At 45.1% G+C, this 26,316-nt stretch overlaps 1 protein-coding gene and 1 pseudogene across 1 annotated transcript in view; one reads left to right on the top strand and one right to left on the bottom strand.

Moving 5' to 3' along the window:
- The window catches only part of Ccdc162p, a 187,355-nt gene that overhangs the window by 26,149 nt on the left and 134,890 nt on the right, over nucleotides 1-26,316 (bottom strand). The window contains 6 exon segments of the mRNA XM_033763439.1: nucleotides 217-326; nucleotides 17,088-17,208; nucleotides 18,380-18,518; nucleotides 19,907-20,127; nucleotides 24,737-24,892; nucleotides 25,961-26,056. Of these exon segments, the coding sequence (XP_033619330.1) occupies nucleotides 217-326; nucleotides 17,088-17,208; nucleotides 18,380-18,518; nucleotides 19,907-20,127; nucleotides 24,737-24,892; nucleotides 25,961-26,056 (843 nt within the window).
- On the top strand, nucleotides 10,817-12,525 carry LOC104869902 (annotated as a pseudogene).

Below are 26,316 nucleotides of genomic sequence, written 5' to 3'. Positions count from 1 at the left end.
CCAACATGCAGTTTTTTTCTTTTAACGCAGATCTTTATACACAGCCATCTTTTTTTCTGATGTTAAAATGATAATACATGATCAGTATTTCGGATTCAGCCTTGGTATTTATTATATCATACTTAGGAAGCAAAGCATTAAGAGATGTATTAAGTGACAAAATCTTCCTTGTTGGGGTTATGTTAAAAAGAACAATGATTAATTTTCAGTACATACCTCTGATCCACAATCCTGCTGATGCTGCATTAATCTCTGTATAAATTTTTCAACTATTTGTGGCCTAGTAACTGCAAAGTTTTCTTTCATGACTTGGTGTTTCCAAAGATCTAGGGGGAAAAACATACCAACATTTGTAATGCAAAACACAGAGTATCATTCATGGCTATGAAATAGCAGTTCTCCCAGAGACGTTGGGCACAACAAGCCATGTTTCCAAATACACAGAGATCAGTGGGTGAGGCAGCTGGGTGGGAGTAATCGAGGTTTGGAAAGTCACCTCTCAAGTCCAGTGAACAATATTCTGTTACCATAACTAAAAGTCTCAAATGAAATGTTATTACTGACCACATGTGATGTCAACTGTCATTAATATCCCGTGTGTTTCTGAACACTTATCTTAGTCTAACAGGTCTAATACAAATAAATAAGAGAAATATCACTGATGTATACCAAGTGAGATGTGCACAGAGTTATTCAGAGTAACACTGTTCATTGTAGATGTTAAGAGCCACTCTGCATAAATTTCGGGGAAAAGTCATTTCACAATTTAAGTGTGACTATAGCTAAGGCCCGATGTCACCTCGCTGTGAGCCCAGCTATGGCTGAGGCCTCAGTTGTCCCCATGAAGCTGTGATGCTCAATGGCAAGATGACATCAGCTGACGATGTCCTGCTTCTTTGAGAACTGGGAAGAAAGAAAGAGAGAAAGAAAGAGAGAAAGAAAGAAAGAAAGAAAGAAAGAAAGAAAGAAAGAAAGAAAAGAAAAGAAAAGAAAAGAAAAGAAAAGAAAAGAAAAAAGAAAGAAGGAAAGAGCGAGCAAGGTTTCACCTGGGGAAGGACAAACTCTTATCAACTCAGTCCTCCTACCTACTACTGCATGATCACTCTCCTTACAGACCTCCTCAGTGTGAGACCCTCATGACCCAGGGCCTTGATCAGCGTAAGTTCCTTATTGTCCCAGGGTTACCACCTCCTAAGCCACCAGATGCTGCCTCCAACTGCTGTGTGTACCCAACAAAGGATGGCCAGCTCGGTGAGTCTGTCTGCCCACTCCGAGGCACTGACCTTATGGTCCTCTATAAACTTTGAAACTCCGCAAGTCTCTGTCTTTTTTTCTTTAGCCCTCGCCACCTCCCTTTGTAGGCAGTTGGAGGATCGATTGTCCTCTGAAAAGCAGAAGCTTGGAAACACAAGTGTCCACTGTCAAGGATGGAGCGACTTAAACTACAGTATATCTTCCCAGTGGAAAGATGCGGCATTCCCCCTATACTGATACGAAGAGAATGATTGTTAAAAACCCAACCACCATAATCTTTAAAGGGAAATGGTGCGGAACACTGGGGAAGCTCAATAGCAACCTGACTGGGTTGAGAGACTCCTGGAGAGGTGATTGGACCGAACTATTCTCACCAGTTGATCAAACTCACTATGTTCGTGGCTGAACGTGCCCTGAAGGAGCCGAGTTGGAGCTGGGTTCCTGGGAACACGCCTTTGGAGGGCTTGTCTTTCACTGGTGTTATGCCCTGTGCTCTGCTTTTCTGGATTGCAAGAGTTAAACTGCTGTGTAACAGCAGGCCCTTCTACCGAAATGCTTCTGCCCAAGAGCAAGCCTACTACAGAGTACACCCTCTGAAGCTGTGAGGCAAACCTCTCCTTCTTTAAGTTGTGTTAGAATTTGGTTCTAGCAACGAGAAGAAGCAAGACCAATGCAAGTGTTTATCAACTTTTACAAGAAAGAAATAATAAATACAGCAAAGGAGGAGGATATAGCCTCAAGGCTACTTGGGTTCACTGCTTGAGAAGTTGTCCTGTCTTTTTCCTGTGTCACCGGTTCTCTCTTCTTTCCTGGATCAGCGCATGTTATTTCTCCCATTTTATAGAAGTCCTTCTCTTGACCCCTGCTTCCATCAGATCGTGTTCTGTTCTTTTGCATCCCTTTGAAGCAAAATTTCCAGGAAGGGATGTTTACATGCAAACTGTCTTCAGCTGCCCTCAAATCCCAACTGCTTTTCACTTCTACCTGCCTCCCGAGGCTGACTGGTCACAAAGCCGGTGGTTTTCTCACAGCCTACACCAGTACTTGCCTACAGCAGCGTTTCACACAGTTTACTTCCTCTTGTGTGTTCGCTGGGCACTGGGATGCTACTCTACCCTGTTTTCCTTCTAACTCGCTGCTTGTTCCTTCTAGGTTTCTTTAGTATTCTCTTTTCCCCTCCTAAATGTCTCAGGGCCCAGCTCTAGGTCCAGCTTCTCCTTTTTATATACTCACCTCCTTGGCTAGCTCATCGTAGCTTCGTAGCTCCCTGCTAGGCCCTACACCTCTACCAAGGACTGTCTAATTTAGGTCCAATACCAACTTGGCATCGCTTCTCAAACTCTAAAAGGCATTTGAAATTTAATTTATGCATAATCAAATTCCCACTTTACCCACCCTAACTTGCTCCATCTGTAGGGTGTCCCATCCCAGAGGGCAGAAATTCTTTTTTCCCAACTGCTCAGGTAAACAAAATCTTAGAATCACGATAGGCCTCTTTCTCCCACTCCAAGTAGCACCCAGGCCATTAGTGCCCCCTTCAAAATACACCCAGAAAGTGACTGCTTCCTGTTGCCTCTACTGTCCTGTTTCACCTTTTCTTCTTTCACACACTGTCTTCAGCAGGGCATCCTGAAAGAGTCTATTAAGACATAAACCAGGCTGGGCATGGTGGCGCATGCCTGTCATCCCAACACTTGGGAGGCTGAGACAGGAGGATCGCTGTGAGCTCGAGACCAGCCTGGGCTACATAGTGAGTTCCAGGTCAGTCTCAACTATACAGTGAGACCCTGTCTCAAAAAACCAAAAAATCAAAAACAAAAACATAAACCAGATCCTGTCACTCTAATTTAGAGACAGGCTCCCTGCTACATTCAGAATAAACACCAGAGTCTTTGCAAGGCCTCGTATGATCTGCTCTCCTTGCCCCTCTCCCTTTGACTTTGTCTCCTGTCAGTCTTCCCTCACCCTCTGTGTTCCAGCCATACGTGTCTGTTGCTTGTTCTTAACTATGACAGGCACGCTCTGCTTGGGGCTTTTTTATGGGTTGCTCCTTCTGTCTGAAATGTTTTTCTCTCATATGCTCTGCTATGGTTTAGAGCTAGAATGTCCCACCAAAAGCTCACACATAGCCAGACGTGTAGGCACAGCCTTAACTCCCGCACTCAGGAGGCTGAGGCAGGAGGAGCACAGAAAATTTGAGGCCAGCCTGGGCTACGTAGTGAGTTCAAGGCCAGCCTAAACTACATAGTGATACCTTGTCTCAAAAAACAAACAAACAAACAACAACAACAACAAATGACACAGCCAGAGATTTAGCTCAGAGGTGCTGATGTTTACCTTGCAACTACAAGGTCCTGAGTTTGATTCCAGTACCAAAAAGAAAAATAAAAAAGGTATTTAAAAAACCAAACAACAAGAAATCAACACACGCACACGCGCACACACACACACACACACACACACACACACTCACGAGGACGAGTTCTTGTGTTCCTAAATTCACATTTAAGATGTTTAAGACTTACCAAGATATATCATGGAAAGGTACAAGTTCTCAATGATGAATGTAAATGTATTGCATACCTAAAATGTACCAATAAACTAATTTAAGAGAGGAAAAAAAGACATTTAAGACTTTAGTCTTAGTTTTGATGAGACAGAGCTCACATGCTTTTCAGACTAGAAGTTGGATAGATACCTTTTCCAGGGTACTATTACGGCAGGTCTCTGGTTCACCTCGAAGGCTGGTGAGGGACTCCACCTGTCACACACCTCAGTCTGGGGACTGTCACCTGGGAAATGCTCCTGAGCCAGTTTGGGGTTTAGTTCAAGGCTCAGCTGAAGGGGAAGTACTGTGTTTTACCCGATGCTGGGTGGGCTTCCCAGCACTGCCTTGGCTTGTGAGTTCAAGTTCAGACACATATCTGCATCTGAAGGCAAGGTGTCCAGGAAGCCAGGGAGAGTGGAATTCACCCAAGAAAAGTAGTTTCTGGCAAGGAGGAGTCAGCTGTCTCCAAATCTGTCTTATTCTCACTGTATGCACATGGTCATGGCTTTTTAAAGATGAAACAGGAGGTTTTGAAAGAAGCATGGAAGATGGACAGCACAGCAGGGGTTGAATTAGGATTTTGTTCTCCCGTCACTCTGTTCCCAAGTCCTTTCATTGAAGGAAACTGACTTCCTGCTGGCCAAACCACTTCCCCTGCCTCACTTTGAACAGCACACAGCCCAGCCTCCACCCTGAGGAAGAAGGGCTCAGCTTGATAACACTTCTCTCTCCTAACCAACTGCTCCACTGCAGCTGGGGGTTCCTGGGTCTGGACCCCAGGCGGAACTGAAACCAGAAGGCTCACAGCTGCCAGTGAAGGCCATTTTCCCAGTAAGCAGGGAGGTTGAAGAACTCACCATGCTAAATACGTGCCTGTGTCTCATACGCCTGTGTTTTCAAATTGTTCCTCAGAACACTATTTCCTTGAGGTAATAATATTTCCAAGAGGAAAGAAGAGTCCCATGGTCAAATAAATTTAACGATATTATATACTTTTTTCTTTCTTTTCTGGACACAGGTTGATAACAGACAATTGATAGTAAAGGTTCTGAAGTCTAGAGTAGAAGAAAAATTTGCAAAACATAATTCACCTTGAGTTTTCCAAACTTACTTTGACATAAAACAAGTAAACAAAAAATCCTTCTGAAAAAACACCCCCTGAGAAATACAGTAGAAATTCTCCTGCCTATTGTAATCAAGACTAAAAGAGTTGGGCATGTTGGTGCACTTGGGAGGCTGAGACAGAAGGATTGCCACAAGTTCGAGGCCAGCCTGGGCTACATAGTGAGTTCAAGGCCAACCTGAATTTCATAGGGAGACCTGTCTCAAGAAAAGGTGGTGGTGGGGAAACCAGGGATTTAGCTTAGTGGTGCCATGCCTGCCTCGAAAACTCAAGGTCCTGAGTTCAATTCCCAATACGGCAAAAAAAAAAAAAAAAAAAAAGAGGACTAAAAAATTGGCTAATCAAAGCAAAGAATGCTTCACAAGTAACATGTGATATCTACATTTTATTTAATTTGAAAATACATAAATCTGGCTGGGCATCGTAGTCCTAGCACTTAGGAAGCTGAGGCAGGAGAATCGTACTGAGTTCAAAGCCAGCCTTAACTGCATAGTGATACTCTATTTCAAAACCAAACCAAACAAAAACCAAACCAACCAACCAAACAAACAAACAAAAAACTGTCATAGATTACAAACATTTGTCAATCATCTAGGCTATCTCTTTACATATGCCCATTTTTTGGAGCATTGTACCATTTTTCTTCTCTAAACCATAATATAGTGTAGGGTTTACAATTTTGAGTTTTACATATTTGGTTTTGGAAAAAGAACTCCAAGATTATGAAAATCTAACTACATCATTTTGTATATTCTCACCATTTCACTTGGTCTTTTCAGTCATCTGTTGTGTAACTAATTTGATAAACAGCTTTTTAAAAACAACTAGCCTTGGGATGGGGATTTAGCTCAGTGGTTCTGCTGCCTGCCTTGCAAGCACAAAGAAATGAGCTTGATCCCCATTGCCAAAAAACCCAAAAAAAACAAAAACAAACTAGCCTTTTATTGAGTTTTTCCAAAATTTCCAACTTAATTTTTTAAAACTTGTTTCTTTTGAGGGCTGGGGATTTGGCTTAGTGGCACTGTGCCTACCTCGCAAGAGCAAGGTCCTGAGTTTGATCCCCTGTGCCAGAAAACAAAACTTGTTTTCTTTCTTTTTTTTGATACTGGGGATCAAACTCAGGACCTTGCACTTGTGAGGGAACCACTGAGCTAAATTCCGGGCCCACCTTATTTTCTTTTTTTTTCTTTCTTTTTTTTTTTTTTTAAATTTTTGAGACAGGGACACACTATGTAGTTGAGACTGACCTGGAACTCACTGTGTAGCCCAGGCTGGTCTCGAACTCACAGCTATCCTCCTGCCTCAGCCTCCTGAGTGCCGGGATTACAGGTGTGCACCACCATGCCCAGCATTGTCTTTTCAAACATGATATGGTACTACACATTTAAGCTTCCTCCAGGTCTGTCAGTTCATGAACTGGTAGCTCATTTCATTTGGCTTATCTATTTCAATTTAGCTTTTATTTTGATTCATTTATTTTTTTAGAAAATGGAATACAATTACAATTTCAACTTAGTTTTTGTAGAAACAATTGTTCCCTTTCTTTTTGTACTGCTATTTTATTGGTTTACATAATTTTAAATTAGATTACTCAAATTCAATAACAATTAAAAGTGGCCTGCTCAGGTTTGGAGCAAGCCCTGCCGAGCAATGTTAGGCCGACCCCAAAGGGTGGGGCTGCTGGGTGCTTAGCTGGTGTAGGACGGGAAGCTTCAGGTAACCCATGAGTCTGCCGGTGAAGGGTGGGGGTGAAAGTGCTGCATCAACATCTCCAGGAACTGTGTTCCACGGCACTCGACTGAGGAAATGTGGCCGAGCCTGCACCAAGTGTTTTTGTTTTATTTCTTTTTATTGGTACAAGCCTGCAGTATACAACGTTCACATTCCTTATGAGGAATTGACTCTTGCCCATAACACATCTTCATTCCTTTTTTCACCCCCTTTCCCTTCTCTCCCTCCCCTCCATGCTTCCCTCAAACTAAGCATTGTTGAACACTCCCTTTTAAAACGCACGTGTGTATTGTATTATATTAAATTTATACTTTATTTACAGTACTCTTGCTAGATAATATCACAGAGCATGACATATTTAGGATGAGTTCATTGATGCGTAGAGATCTTCATTCATGTCCCAAATAGTTTCCTTGACCTTTACCATTTCTTGCCTTTTCTTTGGTACTAGGGGTCAAACACCTGTAATCCCAGCACTTGGGAGGCTGAGGCAGGAGGATCTCTGTGAGTTTGAGACCAGCCTGGGCTACATAGTGAGTTCCAGGTCATTCTCAACTCCATAGTGAGACTCTGTCTCAACAAAACAAAACAAAACAAAAACAAATGTCACCTCTAGTACTTTCCTGTTCCCCTCAGGACACCTCAGCGAGGAGCATGACATTTGAGTCCTCCTACCTGGCCTTAATCTATTTAGAAGTTCCAGCAGTTTCTTCTTACACCTCTGGGACATATGTATAACTGCTCAGGGAAAAATAGAAAATCAATTAAAAACCACTGTCCCGCCAAAAGGTCAGAGGCGAGGACAGCAGGGCCTTCTGCACCAACGGAAGTCATCTCTGTGCTAAGGCAACCCTGACGCTGAACAAGGGCGTCTTCGTCTGCTCTGGTAACTCCCAGGGTAGGATTACTTTAGCCATGGAAAACATTGTCATAGTTTGGTGTTGGGGCAGGCGGGCTGAAGAGAGGCCTGGTCAGGTGAGATTCCCAAAGAATAGAACACGTGGAACAGACTTCATAAAGCAGGAGCCAACCTTTAATTTTATCGCAGAGACCTCATAGCAGTTCTTTATCAGCTCAGGTAAGACCCAGTACGACAGAATGTTTTGGTCAGCCTTGCATAGCTGTGCAGGCTGTGTGGTATGTGCATGGTCATCCACGCTGATTCATCGTTATTATAACAAACTCTGTGCGCCTGTGCCAGTCAAGTTGTGTCCTTGGGTACACTCAAGTGGCCTCAGGCGCCTGGGCTTTGACACATCTGGCCTCCTGTATAGTTACACACACACACACACACACACACACACAGATATATATATATATATTTTTTTTGAGACAGGGTCTCCCTGTATAGTTCAGGCTCACCTTGAACTCACTATGTAGCCCAGGCTGGGATTAGAGGCATGAGCCCCCACACCTGGCCATGGTTTAGATTTAAAATGTCCCCCAAAGTCTCTTGTGTATGGCAGATGACTGGATCATGGGGTCAGTATTCTTCATCAGTGGATTCTTCCATTGATGAGCACAGCAGCTGTGTTTTAGGAGGTGGGGCTGGATTGGGGGTGGTCCCTGGGGGTGTGACCTGGAAAGGCGTCATCTTGTCTCAGGCTCCTCCTTTCTCTCTGCTTTCTGGCCGCCATGACATGAGTGGCTTTTTGCAGCCGCACCCTTCCACCATGTCATCTCTGCCTGGGAGTCGGCTGATCACCGACTGAACTTCACAAAACCATGAGCCAAGCTAAACCTCTCCTCCTCTAAATGACAGGTGCTGAGTATTTCGTCCCAGCGACAAGAAGCTGGACCACACTAGATGCCACATTTCCTGAGCCTCCCTGACAAACTGTCAAGTCATTTAGAATCAAAGATTAAGCTCCAAGACACAGTGAAGAGGAAGGAAAGAGGTAGAAGGAGAGAAATGTTCCAAGGTTCCCTTCGGCAGATATAAATGACACCAGAATTGGCCAACAGGGCAAACTGAGGGAAGGGATGAGGGCCTCTGCAGTCCTCCTGGTCCTCAGTACTCGCCAATCCAACTCCTGCTGGAGAAACTACTTGCCCAAAGCTAGCCTTGGCCGCACAGGCGTGAAAGCCCTGCTACTTCCTGCATCTGAGAGGAATCCGAGTGGTGGGGTCCCGAGGCTGTAATGCCTTCCTCAGTGGTACCCAGCCCACAGAGGTCTGAGAAGACAAAACTGAAGAAATGGACACAGAGCAGCCTGGCCACAGGGAGGAACTCAGTAAAGGAGGAGACCCTGACCTTCCCACAGATCAAAGAATGAAAACAAGACCAAAGCGATGGCAACAAGACCCCCACAATATTGGCCCTTCTCTTAAAAGTCTTATTAGAGTACAGGTTTTTGAAGTAGGTATTGATGATCTTCTGGATTTCTGGTAGATCTGTTGTGACTTCACCTTTTTCATTCCTAATTACATGAATTTGAGCCTTTTCTTTCCTTTTTTTGGATAAGGTTGGCTAAGGGTTTATTGATTTCATTTATTCTTTCAAAAAACAAACTCTTCAATTCATTAATTTTTTTTGTAAAGTTCCCTTAGTCTCCATTGCATTAATTTCTGCTCTGATCTTCATAACTTCCTCCCTTGTATGAGCTTTTGGTTTGTCTTGCTTTTCTTTTCCTAGGAGCTTAAGGTTAAGCATTAGGTTGTTTATGGAGTTCACTCTGTTTTCCTAGTGTGGGCATTCACTACTATGAATTTCCTTCATAGAACTGTTTTCATTGCATCCCATAGATTCCTGTATGTTGTATTGGAATTATCATTTGATTTGTAGAAGCTGTCTAATTTCTTCTTTAATATCCTCTGTGACTCAATGGTTGTTCAGCACGGTGTTACTTAATTTCCATGCTTTGTAAAGTTCTTGCGGTTTCATATGCTATTGTTCTCCAGTTTAGTTCACTATGGTCTGATACTTTACAGGGGTCAACTATAATTCCTTTGCATTTACTTAAGCATGTTCTATGAGCTAGCATGTGGTCTATTTTGGAGAATAAACTGTGTGCAGCTGAAAAGAATGTATAGTGTGATTTTGTGGGGTGGAACAATCTGTAGACATATACTAAGTCCATTTGTTCAAAGACTTGGTTCAGTTCTGTTATTTTATTGATTTTTCTGTCTAGATGATCTATTTGTGTCAGTGGAGTATCGAGGTCTCCACTACAATTGTATTAGTGCTTATTTCATTTTTCATATCCATTAATATTTATTTTGTATAGTTGGGGGCATTAGTATTCAGTGCATATATATTTATGATTGTCATTTCTTCCTCTTGTATTGCTCCCTTTACAAGGATGTAGTGGTCTTCTTTGTCTCTCTTAATTAGTTTTGGTTTGAAATCTACTCTGTCTGCAAATAAGATAGCTACCTCTGCTTTCTTCTGGGCTCCTGTTGCATGGAGAGCTATTTTCTATCCTTTTACTCTCAGACTATGAATATCTTTGAGGGTTAAGTGAGTTTCTTGTATACAGCATATTGTTGGGTTTTGCTTCTTAATCCATTCTTCCCGCTGATTTCTTTTGATTGGTGAATTGAGGCCATTAGCACTTATGTTATAACTGTTATGTATTGACTTTTCATTGTCATGTTATTTTCCTGTTGTTGGTTCTTCTATATTTCACAAAACTTGAGAAAACAATCCAAAAATTTGGAACTAGAAGAGACCTAGAATAGCAAAAGCCATTCTAGGCAACAGAGACATGACAGGGAGTAACACAATTCCCAACTTGAAACTATACTACAAAGCCACTGTGATAAAAACAGCATGGTACTGGCAAAGAAACAGATCCAAGGATCAATGGAATAGATTAGAAGATGCAGAAACAACACTGGATATACTCAGCTACCTCATCTTTGACAAAGGAACCAATCATCCTCACTGGAGGAAAGATAGCCTCTTTAATAAGTGGTGTTGGAAAAACTGGCTTACAACTTGCCAAAGATTAAAACTAGATCCCTAACTTTCACTACTCACTAAACTCTAAACTTATTGGAAACTAAATTAGGTTGAGCTCTCAAAGACATTGGCATAGGCGAAGACTTTAGGAACAAATCCTCAGCAGCATGAGAACTTGCACAAAGAATCAACAAGTAGGATCTCATTGTATTAAAAAGTTTTTGCTGGACTCGAGGGCGGCAACGGCAAAGGCCGGGCCGGGCGGAGGTGCGAGGTGGCGCGTGAGGAGGTGGACGCTGGAGGAGCGGATTTAAGAGTACAGCAGAAAATGTCCACCGAGCAGACTTCTTGGACGAGCCTGTCCACCATTCAGAAAGTCGCGCTGGGCCTCGGGGTCCCTGCCAGCGCCGCGGTGGCCTACATCCTGTACCGGCGGTACAGGGAAAGCAGGGAAGAGCGGCTGACATCCGCCGGGGAGGACGACATCGAGATAGAGATGCGGGCTCCCCAGGCGGCTGTGAACTCATCATCGGCCGGCGGGGAGCCAATATGAAACAGCTGCGGAGCAGACAGGCGCTCAGATCGAGGTGGACAAGGAGGACATAGGCGAAGAGCGCGTGCTGCTCATCAGTGGCTTTCCCGTTCAGGTGTGCAAGGCCAGAGCGGCGATCCGTCTGATCCTGACGGAGAACACCCCAGTGTCTGAGCAGCTCTCGATGCCCCAGAGGGCTGTGGGCAGAATCACAGGAGAGGCGGCCAGACAATCCGTTCTATCTGCAAGGCCCCAGGAGCCAAAATTACCTGGGCAAAGAGTTGGAGGGGACATTACTGCTGTCGAGACCTATCAAAATCCCAGGAACACAGAAGGAATGGCAGCAGACAAGCATTCAATACTGGAGACGGTGTCAGAAGATGAAGAACTTCGGAAGAGAATCCTGCATTCTGCAGAAGCCAGAATTCCACGCGAGCAGCCGATCAGCGTGAGGAGAGAGGAGTTGACAGAGTCGGGCGGCGCTGGGGAGCCAGCTTTATGGAAAAATGCCAGCTGTGGTGGCAGGCAGGTTGCACCTCTGGCAGTTCCTCCCCGCAAAGGAGGTAGCGACCCGGCTGTGGTGGGATCAAAAGAAGGTTCCTGGGAGGAACCCGATAACAGCTTTCAGAAGTCTGGAGCCCAGCCCAGCCCAGCCCAGTGAAGTCCATTTTTGAAATCCCCAGTCCGGACTTCGGTTTCCATGCCGATGAGCACCTAGAGGTCTATGTGTCTGCATCTGAACACCCCAACCACTTCTGGATCCAGATCGTTGGCTCCAGCAGCCTGCAGCTCGATTAACTCGTGAGCGAGATGACCCAGCACTATGAGAACAGTCCGCCGGAAGACTTGACCGTGCACGCAGGAGACATCGTGGCCGCACCCTTATCTGCCAACGGATCCTCAGCACATTGGAGAATGGGAACCTGGGCCTCTATTTCGTTGACTTTGGAGATAATGGAGATTGCCCACTGGGGGACCTCAGGGCTCTCAGGAGTGACTTCCTCAGCCTTCCATTTCAAGCAATAGAATGTGAGCAGTGGGAAGAGGAAGCTCTGGATGAGTTTGACAGACTCACCTACTGCACCGAATGGAAGCCACTGGTGGCCAGGATCTCTAGCTACGTCCAGACTGGGATCTCCATTTGACCAAAGATCTACTTACATGATACCAGCAATGGGCAGAAGCTGGATATTGGGCTAGAATTACTTCGAAAAGGGTATGCAATTGAGCTTCCGGAAGACACGGAAGAAAACGGAGCTGTCCCAGGCATGCTGAAGGACACGGCCACAGAAACAGGTGCTTCTCTCGTCAGCATGCTGACTGAGCCCCAAAAGAGCCCTGGAGAGATAGCACATACCCTGTCCTGCCTCAGCTTATCAGAAGCTGCCTCTATGTCTGGTGATGAAAACCTCGAAGACGACTACTTTCTCTGAAGCCTGGGCTTCAGCTGGCTCAGCCACCTGCTTTGCTGATCTGGCACAGGAGTTGCTTCCTGGAGAGAAGTCTGTGATAAAGAGATACATGCAGTCCTTCCTTTATTCCACACTTTATTACTGTCTGGCTAGCTGTGGACCAAATCCCTTTTCACCTTGGGGCCAGAGAAAGACAAATACTTCCCCTTCCCACGTTGCCCACTCTGACCCCTCTTGCGTCTTCCCAGAACCCCGCTGTTAGGCTCTGCTACCTCAGGCCCCACCACCACACCCGTGCCAGTCACAACACAGACTTCTAGGCCGTGACCTTTCTGAGGCTGGGAAAGAGCCATGCGTTGGTTACTGGGAGCAGTGATGACTGCAGACTTGTGACTCCCCTCACTGGGTCCTTCTTGCTAAGGGAAGCGTTAGAGTACTGGACTCAAAGACTCAAGCTGAGCCAGGAAGAAAAGGCAAAAATTAGCATAAATATAAAAAATATAAAAAAAAAAGCCTTGGGAGGTAGGATGAGAGGCCACCTCCCATCTTCCACTGCTGATGTGTTCTTGGAGACAGGTTTCTGAAACAGTGCTCTGGCTATATCTTATAAACTTTAGTTAAAAATAAAGGAAGAGAGGTGGCTTGGGAAGTATTCTAAGTTCCTAGTATATTATATGTGTGAAATACACTGAAAGAGAACATACACAGTTGGGTTACAATCATTTGAGGGATTCTTTGCTAAATAAAGTTCTCAGAGTTATCTAAAAAAAAAAGTTTTTGCTGTGCAAGAGAAGTCAGAGACAACCTACATTATGGGAAAAAAATTTTACCAGCTATTCCTCAGACAAAGGACTACTATCTAGAATATATAAGAAAAAATAAGACCCGCCCCCAAATAACAAAGACCCAATTCAAAAATGGACATCTGAAATGGACAAACAGTTCTGAGACAAAGAAGTTAAAGCAGCAAATAAACATGAAAAAATGTTCAACATCACTGATCATTAGAGAGATGGAGATGAAAACAACACTGAGATTCCACCTCACCCCAGAAAGAATGGCTGCTATCAAGAAATCAACCAATAACAAATGCTGGAGGGGTTGTGGGGAGAAGGGAACCCTTCTCCATTGTTGGTGGGAGTGCAGACTGGTGCAACTACTGTGGAAATCAATATGGAGATACCTCAAACAACTAGGATTAGAGGGTCCATTTGACCTAGCCATCCCCTGCTGGGTATCTTTCCAAAGGAATTAAATGAATCATATCACAGCGATATGTGCGCACCCATGTTTATAGTGCACAGTTTGCAGTAGCTAAAACTTGGAAACAACCCAAATGCCCATCAGCTGGAGACTGGATAAACAAGACATGGTTTTTATATTAAATGGAGTACTACTCCGCCATAAAGAATTAGAAACTAGAGATATTTATAGCTAAATGGAGGCATATTGAGGCCATACTTTTTTTTTTTTTTTTTTTACCGGGGATCAAACTTGGGATCTTGCCCTTGCAAAGCAGGTGGCAGAACCACTGAGCTAAATCCCCAGCCAAGGTTATACTCTTAAGTGAAATAAATAGGACACACTTGAGTAAATACTGAATAATTTCTCTGGTGTGAAAAACTAAAAGTGGAAATAAGGTTCAAATGGTATAATTGAGTGTGAAATAGAAAGAAAATGGCTAAAGGGGAAGTGGAAAGGGGAGGGGAAAGGAAATAAGGGAAAAGAAAAAATGTGAGAAAACACAGTGGAAACAAAGTCTTTGTAAAGAGGGAAGGGTGAAGCGGGTAAAGGGAGGACAGGGGAATGGGGAAAAAATAAGAACCAAGATGTATCATGTAAAGGTGCAAGATCCCAATGATGAATGTAACTGTGCTGTTTGCTTTAAATGTAGCAATAAACTTAATGGTGGTGGTGGGGAGTCTTATAAGTTTAGAATCCAAACAAGGATCAGGAGTAGTCTACTCCAGCCAAGGCCAAGTTTAGTTATGTTAAACTGACCACTGTTGAACATAACCCTACCTTTCCCCACTGGGCCCTGGTGGAAGCCCCTTTTCGAGCACAGCTGACAGGCACCATGTGCAGAGAACAGGGTGACACAACCACCAGGCAAATGTGCCCTGCCCACCCAGGGAATGTGCAGAGGGTCGCATCTGCCCTGTGCTTGTGGATTTTCTCCAAGAACCCTGAGCCACCCAGTGCAGCAGAGCACAGACAACAGAGCTTTGTGCCTTGGGAAGTGTTCCAAGTATTTCATAAGTGGAGCTCCAGGGCGCCCAGCCCGCTGGTGACATTGAGAAATGCCCACCTTAGGGGGTGTGGTTTGCCCTCTTAAGGCACAGTCTTTTCCCAGAGCCCTGTTACCGAATTTAATCACTCGAAGCCCTGATAAAGTGACAATGTCTCTATCTGGTGGTGGGAAAAACAAAAAGACAACGTCTTTGGTGAGAACTGAGGTTGTCAGTAACATCACAGTGTCCATGGACTTTGTCTCAAAATGAAGACCTAGTGGGTTTTGCCAGTCAGACAACTCCTCCCTACTTCAAAAGAGATGAATTTTCCTCTAGAATTTGAGGTGCCAGGAATAGATATTTGTAATTCAGATAGGACAACGATATGATCTATAGGACCTTGTGCAGTAAAATGCAGGGCCTTTCCTTCAAAAAGGTAGGGAAAAGGTACTTTTACAAGTATTAAAACATAAAGCTTTTTCCTTTCTTCTGCAAGCTTTCTGGGCCTGTCCTGGTGTTTTTATCTGTTTTCATCTTGCACTCCCTTAGCTATATAAATACTCACAGGGCAAGGGGGACCCTGATTAATGCCTGGGGCCCTGCCCGTGACTCAGTGCCTGAATGAACAGGACACAGAGCTGTCAGACTGAGCCACTGTGCCTGGCCAGCGTCTTCTCTTCTCACGCAGCCCCACCCACTAAGCACAGGCAATGCCCAAGGTACTGCAGCCCCTGACCTGGGATCGTTTAGGTACGCAGGGGCGGGAGAGGATCACCCTCATTGTGTCTGCCGACCTGGGGCTCCCGAGATGCTGCCAGGTACAAATGCCCAACCCCGAGCCATCCGCGCCCAGGGCCCCACGGGAGACGCAGGGCGGCAGTAATTTCCGGGTGGGAGTGGGCAGGGGAAGGTTAGTGATGTCAAGAGCAGGAGAGTGGGCACTGAGAATCCCTCCCAGAGGAGCAGGGAGGTAGCTGGAGGTGGAGAGCCAAGGCTTCACACTCTCAGGGCACGCTCCGCCGCTCTCTGGGCTTCCTCTTTCAAAACAGTCTCAGCCCCAGGGAATGAGTTTCAAGATGGTGGCCCATGTGCCTCTCTGCATCTGTGGAAGTTCTCTGGTCATGGGCCTGTGAAGGGGCCCTGGGTTTAGACCTCAGAGGAAAGGAAACAATGCTGATTGCTTTCCCACAATATATATATAAGCATAAATTTGTATGTATATATGTCTCTAAGATTTTTACAGACAAGTGACAAAAAACTAGTGAATGTTTACAGTTTTAAAAAGTTATTACAGTAGAAGACATTGCCATTAATCCCCCTAAAAATATTTCCCCTGCCTTCCAACTCACATACCCCACTGTCCTCACCACGTTCTGAAGCAGTTCTCAAAGTCCTATCTCATGAATGTCTGTGAGAGATGTGGCCAAAAATACGGTGAATGCCGCTGCTCAGTGCCATGCAACAGAAAGGCAGGCTCATAAAGACATGATAAAAATGGTGACTAAAGCAGGTTCTCATCTACCTTACTCGCCGGATCTGGCGCTGTGTGACTTCTGACTCGTTCTCAAAGTCAAAATGATCATGAAAGGTAAGTTTTGGATAACTCAGGACATCGATGCAGCCACAATAGTGCAACAAAAGACACAAGAAAGGAATTCAAAAACTGCTCCAGAAGCCTGGGGATTTAGCTTAGTGGCTCTGCTCCCTGCCTCAGAAGTTCAAGGTCCCAAGTTCAATTTCTAGTACCAAAAAAAAAAAAAAAGAAAGAAAGAAAAAAGAAAACTACAAAACTGCTCCATAAAGCGGTAAGAAGGCTGGTATCAGTCTATTCAAAACAAGGGAGAGTATTCTGAGGGCTTCACAATAATGTGTCTTTTACTGTAAGACCTTTAAAAAAATGTAAACACTATGTTTTGATCACACCTGTATGTCATATATATTACACCTAAGAAAGACTTCATATGTGTCCTTCATTCCAACTTTGTTTCAGTTATGAGTTAATTGACAGTTGAGACTGAAGTTAAAGGATGTCTTCTATTTAAAATCTTTTTAAGTGGTAGTACACACCTGCAATTCCAACATTCTGTAAGGCCGAGGCAGGAGGATCACAGATTTGAACCTAGCCTGGGCACTCAGCGACACAGTGAGAGCATCTCAAAACAAAAACAAAAACAAAAACAAAAAACAAACAAACAAAAAAACAGAAGAGGACTGGGCATGGAGCACAGGACAAAGGCCAGAGGCTCAGTGTTTATTTTGCTTTTACAATTAATGTGAACACATGAGTTGCTTTTACAATAAGAAAGAACAGTAAATGTTTTTTGGTGAAGTAATAAAATAAGCATGCCTTACCTGTTGGGAGAGTATTTTCCTCCTTGGACTTTTCTGCTAAAACCAGTGTCTTCTCTCTATGGACTTTTCTTAATGCCTCCTGGATCATATGAATTTCAATATTTTCCAGAAGTTTCTGGAGCTACAATAAGGACAGTTCAATGTCATTGGCACATTTAGCTTACACTTTGGGCTCCCATGCCTAATCCTATTCCTCTGCTATTTTTTTCCCCAGGAAGAAGGGGCTTTCTTGGGCTCCTAACTGCTTCTGGGGGTTAGACTCATCTTTTTGGCGACCAACAGCATTTCTCCCCGGCCCGATGGGGAAAATATATAACCCTTTGTACCAGATTCTGCCAAACTGCAAAGTGCTTCAAGCCTCACAGTGACACTACGTCTCTGGGGCCTCTGAAGGACCAAGAGACACTCTGCTCCCCTCGCTCTGGGGTGTGTGCAGAGCTACCGCTTTTTCCCTGGTTCGGAGAAGAGGCCGAGTTCGGCAAGGTATGCGATGGTCTTGGCTATGACCCTGGGGCCTGTTTGAGGGCTTGAATGTCGCCTGCACGGGGGGCATCACAGAATCTTTCCTTGCCTGTCTAATAACCCCAGCCACAGGGAGCCTGGTCCCAAGAGCAAGCTGAGCCAAGACTTGGAAAACATGGCCTCTCCACATCAAATAGCCTAGTGCATGAATTGAATTTTCTTATTTTCAGAAGAATATTTACTGGAGCCATATGCAATATTTCATTTCCATGTGGATACTTGTAAGCTGGATTTTATGTTTAAGACAGTAGTGTTCCCAGCATTCCAAGGCTGAAGCAGGAGGATGGTGCGACTTTGAGGCCAGCCTGGACCACATGTGACTTCAAGGTCAGCCTGAGCTACATAGCTTCGTGAAGAGTTTTCTATCCTCTTCCTGCAGGTGCCCCTTAAATTCAGGAAAATCAAAGTAATGAAAAACTAGATGTATAGGACTGAGACATTTAAGGGCTAATTTTTTGCTTAATCAAAGACCCCACATACCTTTAACTACGTACTCTCTCACTGTTCCCCAGCAAATTTCTCAGCCTTATTACAACCCTCCCTCAGTTTACACTGAACTTCTTTTTAAAAAACCACCATTTGTATGTATCTGTTGTTTTTTTTTGTTTGTTTGTTTGTTTTGTTTTTTTGGTACCGGGGATCGAACCTGGGTCCTTGTGAGGCAGGTGGTGGAACCACTGAGCTAAATCCCCGGCCCTGTATCTGTAGTTTTAATCCTAATTCTACCAGAAAGCAAGTTTTCCAAAAAAATGTACAAGGCTCCTGCATACCTGCTGAGTTTTTATTTCAATTTCTGAAGCTCCTTTTGGAGGAAGAACAGTCTGACTGACTATGATAAGTCCTTCAAATTCATCTTCTTTGCCCATCTGCCTTGCTAGAGCTTTCATGCTGGGGTAGAGAATGTCAGTTCTACAAAGAAGAGAGATAGAAATGAGCAAACACCATATTTTTTCTCATTCTGATTCCCTGGTAGTTCTTTTAATCATTTCCTACTGGCTTATCGTCATGTACAAACTTCCCAACCTACATCTAAATTCACCACTCCCTTAGTCAATATTAAATCCTGAGGCCTTTTCCTGTTGGGTACCTATAATTTTAGACTCTAGTCTTCAAAATATTGACCAGTCTTCTCATTCCCTAGTTACCAGGAACTTTGTAATAAGGTCACCAGACAGACGATCCTGACAGCAGAAAAGTGCATCTTCTGAATCCGGTAAGGTCCCAGGAGGTGGGTGGGTGCTCAGGAAGGAACTAACGGAAGCCGTGGGCACTTCCTGCTGGCTAAGTCCTCCCAGCCAAGCCTATAGCCAAGGTCTGCACGGCCTCTCAGACCTAAGGCCTCACGGCCCTGCTATATTTGGGCTTCAAAGTCTGCCGTACTCAGAGACTGAGCCGGAGAACGGCAAGGCCACAGCCTTCCCCTCAGGCTTGCTGGGACCTGGTGAACTAGAAAGCTGAGTCAGCGCCCAGGGGTGGCTTGGTAAAGCACAAGTTCCTGAGAACAGACAGGGAAAAGATGCACTGAGTAAATCCATGAACACACAGGAGAAAGCTTACAGAAATGTTGTGAAATTAACATTTCCCTACACTGCTGTTTTTCTTCTTTGAGACAGGGTCACAGGCTGGCCTGGAACTCTACCTAGCCCAGGATGACCTTGTTCTTTTTTTTTTTTTTTTTTGGTTTTTTGAGACAGGGTCTCACTACGTAGTTGAGTCTGACCTCGAACTCACTATGTAGCCCAGGCTGGTCTCGAACTCCCAGCGATCCTCCTGCCTCAGCCTCCCGAGTGCTGGGATTACAGGTGTGCACCACCACACTTGGCTTCCTTGTTCTATTTTTTAAAAAATGAATTCTATTTTGTTTTATGCCATTCCGCCCATCAAGCCCACTCCCATCCCTAGGTACAAAAGCTTCATTTCATTTTTTCCTTCTATTTTCACTTTCTTGACCCTTCCTTCCTTTTCCCCTCCCCATTCAAACACTTTCTTGCCTTGCTATTACGATCCCTCCAGCTGCAGCCTCCTCAGTGCTGGGATTTCAGGGTGTGTGCCCCCCCCCCCAAGTTATTGCTGAAACTGAAGAACTAAATATATTTATCACCAATTCCTGAGACTGCAAAAATGACTAGTGGGAAGTAAAATTAAAAATATATATTAAAAAAATACTGTGTAGTGAAGAGGAATCAGCTCTGTCCCCCACAGCTCTGCGGTACAGGGCTCGCTGGACCTCAGTTCCCCTGGGATGGGGCCAAGGCCCAGCTCTCCTCCTGGCCCGGTCCTGCCTCTGCGGCACTCACGTGTACAGCTGGGAGAACTGTCTGTGGCGGCAGCCCGCGTCCATGTCCTGGCCCGGCAGCTTGAGTCGGCCCCAGTGCTCCTTTAGCATTTCCAGCTGCTTCCACAGATTCAGAAAGTGTCTCAGCAGAGCAAGGGATGCCACTGTGTCGCACCGAGGTTCGGGCGCCCCTGGGCTGCTTTGGAACTGACTGCCAGGTCCCGGTCCTTTGAAGCCATCTGGCTGAAAGCATTGCAGACATCCTGGCTTTATCCACCAGCGTCCAACATAGGATAACTTCTTATACACAGTCCATGCAAAGCACAGGTTCTGGAGAGCGACTCGCTCCCCTAGAGGAGTAGTTTTGGGCCGGCAGTACACGTAGTGCAGAGGTAAGCACCCTTCCCGAGCAGGTGGTGCATAGAAGGGACGGACACGGCTCAGTCTGGGTTTGCTGGTTGGGTCTGGACTCACTGGCTGAAAACCCCCTGTCCTGCCTACCAGTATTTTCTGTCATTAAAAAACTGAGCCTTTCGTGTTTAGCCTCTGCATTCCGCAAAGTGAACACTTGAAACTTAAATTCCCTCCACCTCCGTGGTGGGGCTTTTACCCACTTTTCACTGGGGATTTTACTGACTTCATAATTGAGGAAATGGAAATTAGTGTTTATCCTACTTTTTATTCCTTCTCCCACCCTTTAAAAATAAAGCAGATAGCTGAGAGTGACCGCCCACATCTGCGATCCCAGCACTTGGGAGGCCAAGGCAGAAGTGCAGCAAGTTCAAGGCCAGACTGGGCTACGTAGTGATTCACAGTTAGTCTGAATTACACAGTGAGACCCAGTCTCAAAAAACAAGCAAACACACACCAGAAAAATGCGGAAGACATTTCTTTTCATTTGAATTTATTGTTCAATAGGCAATTGTACTTTAAAATTATGATTTCTTCTTTTGTGTGTGTGTGTGCTACTAGGGACTGAAGTCAGGGAGCACTGAGGTACACCCCAGCCCCTCCTCCTTTAAAAATTTTATTTTCAGCCCAGGTCTCACTAAGTTGCCCAGGCTGGTCTTAAATTTGCAACCCTCCTACCTCAGCCTCCCGAGTAGCTGGGGTTACAGGTGTGTAACATCACGCTTAGTGATGCTTCCCTGAAATAAGCATTTGTCCAAGGGCTGCTGTGAGTCCCTGAGGATGAACAGGGAAGAAGGTTTCAGGGCCTACTCTCCTGCAGCCAGCAATGTGAGGGCCAGGGTGACCCAGAGAGCAAGAGACAAACCATGGACTGGAGTCCAGGCCCTCAGCCTCGTCATAGGGTCTCAGTCACGGAAGCTTCCTTAGCAGACCACGTGGTGAATTCCAGTGATTTGAGTCAGAGGACATTCAGGTGACAGTACCTTAGATAACCCAGTTCCCTAGCTAGAGAACAGCCTCGTGTAACTGGACCCTCGGTCAGTGCTGTTCACACGCGTGAAGGAAGGTGCGTGTGCCAGAAGGAGGGTCGGTCAGTGTCCAAGAAAGTTGCGACAGTGCAGACAGCTGACAACCCCCGATACTGGGCCTCCTCACTAACCAGCCAGCCTGAGGATTTCCAGGTTCTGTTTTCCCCTCGGAACCCTCCTGTCCACTAAAATCTTAGGCCTGGGCCCAAAATAGGCAACAGACCAAGGCTAAGAACAGTGATATGGAGAGCCAGCCTGGAGGCCAGTTAATTGGCTCCCTGTGATCAAAAAGCCCCAAGGGCCAGGAGTGGTGGGACATGCCAGTAATTCCAATACTCCAGAGGCTGAGGCAGGAAGATCGCTGGGAGTTTGAGGCCAGTCTGTACTACATGGTGGGTTCAAGGCCTGTCTGAACTGCATAGTGAGAGCCTGTCTGGGGGGAATAAAAAAGTCCCAAGGTGTTTCCAAGGGTTCCAAAAAAAAGTCCCTAGGGTTCCTTGAGCCACATTTTTAAAGACCCTGAGCCAATCCATTTTCTTTACTTTGGAGTTTTGCAGACATACACAGAAAAAGATCATATAGAACTCTATCAGGGCTGGAATGTAGGGGTCTCGGCTCACAGGGCAGTATAAATTCCAGTGCCACTTATTCTCTATGAATAAATCCTCCTAAATAAAAATATATCAGAAAACAAAACTAATCAAAAGAAACAATAATATGTTCATCTTAAGAGAAGTTTCCTTTACCTAAATGCTGTAAAGGATGGGAAAGGGACAGGAAACAGGATAAGTAAGGTGGAGGAGTGTAAGGGATGTCAGGAAGGGATTGTAATCTACTTGTGTTAAAGAATTTTTGTTGTTGTTGTTTTTTTTGAGACAGGGTCTCACTATGTAGTTGAGACTGACCTGGAACTCACTATGTAGCCCAGGCTGATCTTGAACTCACAGCGATTCTCCTGGCTCAGCCTCCCCAGTGCTGGGATTATAGGCGTGCGCCACGACACCTGGCTTTTTGTGTTAAAGAATTTAAATGGCACATATAAACTTACTTTTTCCCTACTGATTGGCCTAAAGTGGACTTGTGACTCAGTTTTAGCCAAAAAAGACCCAAGGAAAATATATCGGGAAGCTTATAGAAAATATTTTTCCACTTAATAAGAAGCTGGTGCTCCTCAAGGAGAAAGCACTTTTGCTTCTGTTTTTATCTTCAAGGACAAGGAAACATTCTGAGTCCTTGGGGTAGCAGCTGTACCGGCCTGAACCACTTCCTCCTAGACCCCTGGAGATGAGGCTGTGGCTCGCGGCGGGACAAGTTGCTATTGTGCCAGGAACTCTAGAAGGCACAGAGGAGCGGCAGCCTGAAGGTGGAAGATCAGAAAGTCTCCTTGAGAGTGGTTTGGAAGTTGAAACCTGACGGACAGGTAGGAGGTGATCAGGTGATCAGGTGGAGAGGGAGAGAAGGTGCTGCGGGGAGCGGGGCACACTTGACAGATGAAAGAGGGTGAGCTAGAAATATTGCTAGGAAGGAGCCAAAAGTCTGGATAAGGTGTGCGGACTCTATTAGAGTGTTGTAAGCCACTGCGGAGGTTTAAGGAGAGTAGGACCAAAATCAGGTTTGCATTTAAAAAAACGGTTGGAAGCAGGAAGGAGGCAGCGTGCAGCCCTCCGTGGTGGTCAGGAGAACAGCACCACGATGGATCGGGAGCTGATGTCTGCCCTGGGGGGGGCGGGCGCGGTGAAGGAGGATGGAGAAAGCAGACCTGCCCGGAGAGGTGAAAATAACAGGGTAGGAAAACCTGGGGTCTGGCTGTGAGCACGATATGGGAGGAAGAGTAAATTTGAGAGGACTGAAGTAAGGTCCGCCTGGGACCTTGTCTCTGAGCTGGAAGAAGTGCACATGTCCAGGACGCAGCAGAATACGTGAATCGGGTAGGACTGAGAGATTAGTCGTGCAGGTTTTGGAGGCAATGCCTGTAAACCTTATCAAAGCTAGAACAATAGAAGGGTTGGCCTAGGGAGGGGGTGAGGAAGGGACAGGAATGCGAGGGAGCTCTAGGGCCAGGCTGTTGCCCTGGCATCTGGTTTTCTTATTAGCCATGTGACCTTGACCATGTTACATAACCTTTCTGAGCCTTGCACATCTCAGCTGTAAAATGAGGAAAATGAAAGTACTTACCTCGTGGAAACAGTGAAAAATCAAAGGAATTAAATTAATAAAGCTCTGAACAGGCTTTAGCTCATAGCCAGTAGTGACACTAACTATTTGGGACTGATTTATAGCTTTAGGCAGAGGAGGCTCAGTGCCTGAGGTCTATAAAATATTTTAATTTCTTTTAAAGTCAGAAAAAAATGGACTTTTGGGTTAAATAAAATGCTTTAAAATATGACATTGATGTATTTTTCTTTGTACTAATAGTTATAAAATATAACTTTTACTTTTTTTTTTTAGAGGAGAAAAAGGCCCACCAACATGCCCGTAAAAGTCAAAAGGTAGCCCTCCCACCATAGAAGAAGGAGGAGAAAACCTGAGTTGCATTGTTTTAGGGATTGGCAGGGGTGAAGACCCGGCAGAGGAGGCGGGAGAGGAGCGGGTAGTGATGTCAGAGGACAGCTGGCAGAGCTGTGCTGTAGAAGCCAAGGGCAGACAGGCTGTAGGAAGGACTCTGTCTTAAAGGTTGCCAAGAGGTCAGGTAGGAAGAGGAGCAAAAATATCCAGGGGACTCGGTGACCAGGACCACACAGGACCCGGCATTCTTGCTGGGAATGCTTTCGGTGCTGAGAAGGGAAAGAGGACACAAGTCGGGGAACAGAATGAGCGGCTTAGGCATCTCAGAAAGTTTGGTTCTGCCAAGGGAGAGCTCTTTGAAAGGAGGCATTAGCTAGCTTAACTGATGCCCAAACATATCTCTGCTGGATCTAGATACATGCAGAATTGTTCGTGGTACCACATGGCCAAGTGGTTCTTGTACCTAAGAGCATCAGAGGGTAAGTCCAGGGAAGGGAGTGCTAGTCTAGCATCCACAGAGAGTTGAGGAATGAAGACAAAGATTCAGCCTGAAGTGCCCATCTGTGGGTCCTGTCCTGGACCTCGGGCTTTCCCACCTCTGGGCTGGAGTAAGAAGAGGAAATATGATCATGGGTTTGCAAAAGAAAATATCCGAAGGGCCAAGGATTTAGTTCAATGGTGCCATGCCTGCCTCACAAGTGTAAGGTCCCTGAGTTCAATACCCAGCACCCCCCCCACAATAACCAAAACCAAAGCCAAAAACAAACCTTTAAGTGGCTCTCAAAGACTACCTGGGGCCTACTGGGAAAGGTTATGGGAAAGTTATGGCTTTCTAGTCCATTTCCCAAACAGGAAGGGGCATTAGTACAATACAGGGCTGGCCAATTATGTAGGCTGTTCAAGAATACCTGTGTATTTTTGTCCACTGTGGCTTGTTGTTCGGGAGAACCCTGCACGATCGTATGATGGCTGCTCGAAAGTACGTCTTCCATTAGCAGTGGCAAGCCTAGCAGCTCTCCATGAGCCACCTTGTGGTCATTGTCACTCAGCCCACAGAAGCACAGCTAAGAACAAACAGGCAAAAACAAAACAGAAAAGACTCTCCCGCTTTGAAATGTTTATGTATCCTTTACATGTGCTTTTTTTGGGGAAAAAAATAACTACTTATAAGTGACACCTCTCAGGTATTAGAACAATCCGTAAAAACCAGAGTAACATTTCTAGCTTAAAGGCCTCCTTGAACATACCAGACTTTCAGTCCTATGCAGAGGTACCAAGTTTCCCAGCCCTTACAGCAGATCTGTATGAGAATATATAGTGTAATATTAATTTTCCTTTAGAAGTACAAATATAAACAGGTGTATGCTGAGGAAAAAGAGTAGAAAAAAATTCCCCAAAGGTAAACCACAGTTGTCTCTGTGTGGTGTGGCCATAGTTGTTTTCTTTTTTAAAACAATTCTTATTTTTACCATAAAAAACCTTCTTATGGAGAATTTTTAATATATATAAAAACAAACAAAATAGTTCCCATCACCTAGCCCCAGCAACTATCTACTTACGGGCAATACCATCCCATCCATTCCTCCCTCCATATTTTGAAACAAACTTATGATTGCTTTTTCTGTTGTTCTTAACACTTTAATATATTTTAAAAAACAGAAATGCAACAGTGTTTACTTGGATGGCCAGTAGAAAACACATCGTGATTAAAAGAAACTAACAGCTTGAAGGGACTGAGAAAAGTCAACAATGAAACCTAAAATAACAGAGACTCTCCTAATGAGTCCTGGCTTAGAAAGCCCCCTTCCTGCCAGAAGAGTCACACGCCAGAGCTGCCAGCCTGCAGTTTGGCTAAGAGGCCAGGATGGTGATTAGAGATGAATGGCCACTCCCCTAGATCACCACTCCATAGGAACAAGGCCAGTGCCTGCGGAGACCCCGACTCTTCCATAGTGAGAAAACATGACTCACCTCGTGGCACCACGTTTAAAGCTTCATGATGAAACACCTGGATTATCTCATAAATTACTCATTCCTGGCTGGAGTATGAGGCTCTGACCTGTGTCCTAATGACACCCTACTCTGCAGTCTGCATCCAGTGCTTTCTCCAGAGTGTGGAGAGATATACCTACCTGCATGCTGTACTCAATGGTGTCAGGGCTGCTACTTATAACTGGAAATGGACCCCCATCTGCCAGAAATGCTCTCCAGGGGAACAGTGCAGATGCCTAAGACCAAATAATAGACACGATAATGCCATACTGTCTCCCTGAGTTAAAGACATCTGTATTTGAACAGGATTTCTCTGTGTGTATCCCAAACCACTATTGGGTGATTTATTATGTAAAAGTATTCCTTGATGGACTGGGGATTTAGCTCAGTGATGCCATGCCCGCCTCTCCCTGATAATGAAGAGGACAGAACAATGATTATTATAGAGTTGTTTTTTCAGCAGATGGTTTCAGCATAACTAGTTAGCGCTAGTGCT

This window comes from Fukomys damarensis, unplaced genomic scaffold, assembly GCF_012274545.1.
Source record: "Fukomys damarensis isolate Sample0158 unplaced genomic scaffold, DMR_v1.0_HiC HiC_scaffold_14, whole genome shotgun sequence".
Classification (NCBI taxonomy): Eukaryota; Metazoa; Chordata; class Mammalia; order Rodentia; family Bathyergidae; genus Fukomys; species Fukomys damarensis.
The sequence above is the reverse complement of the archived record's forward strand: the minus strand, read 5'-3'. Positions and strand labels throughout refer to the sequence as shown.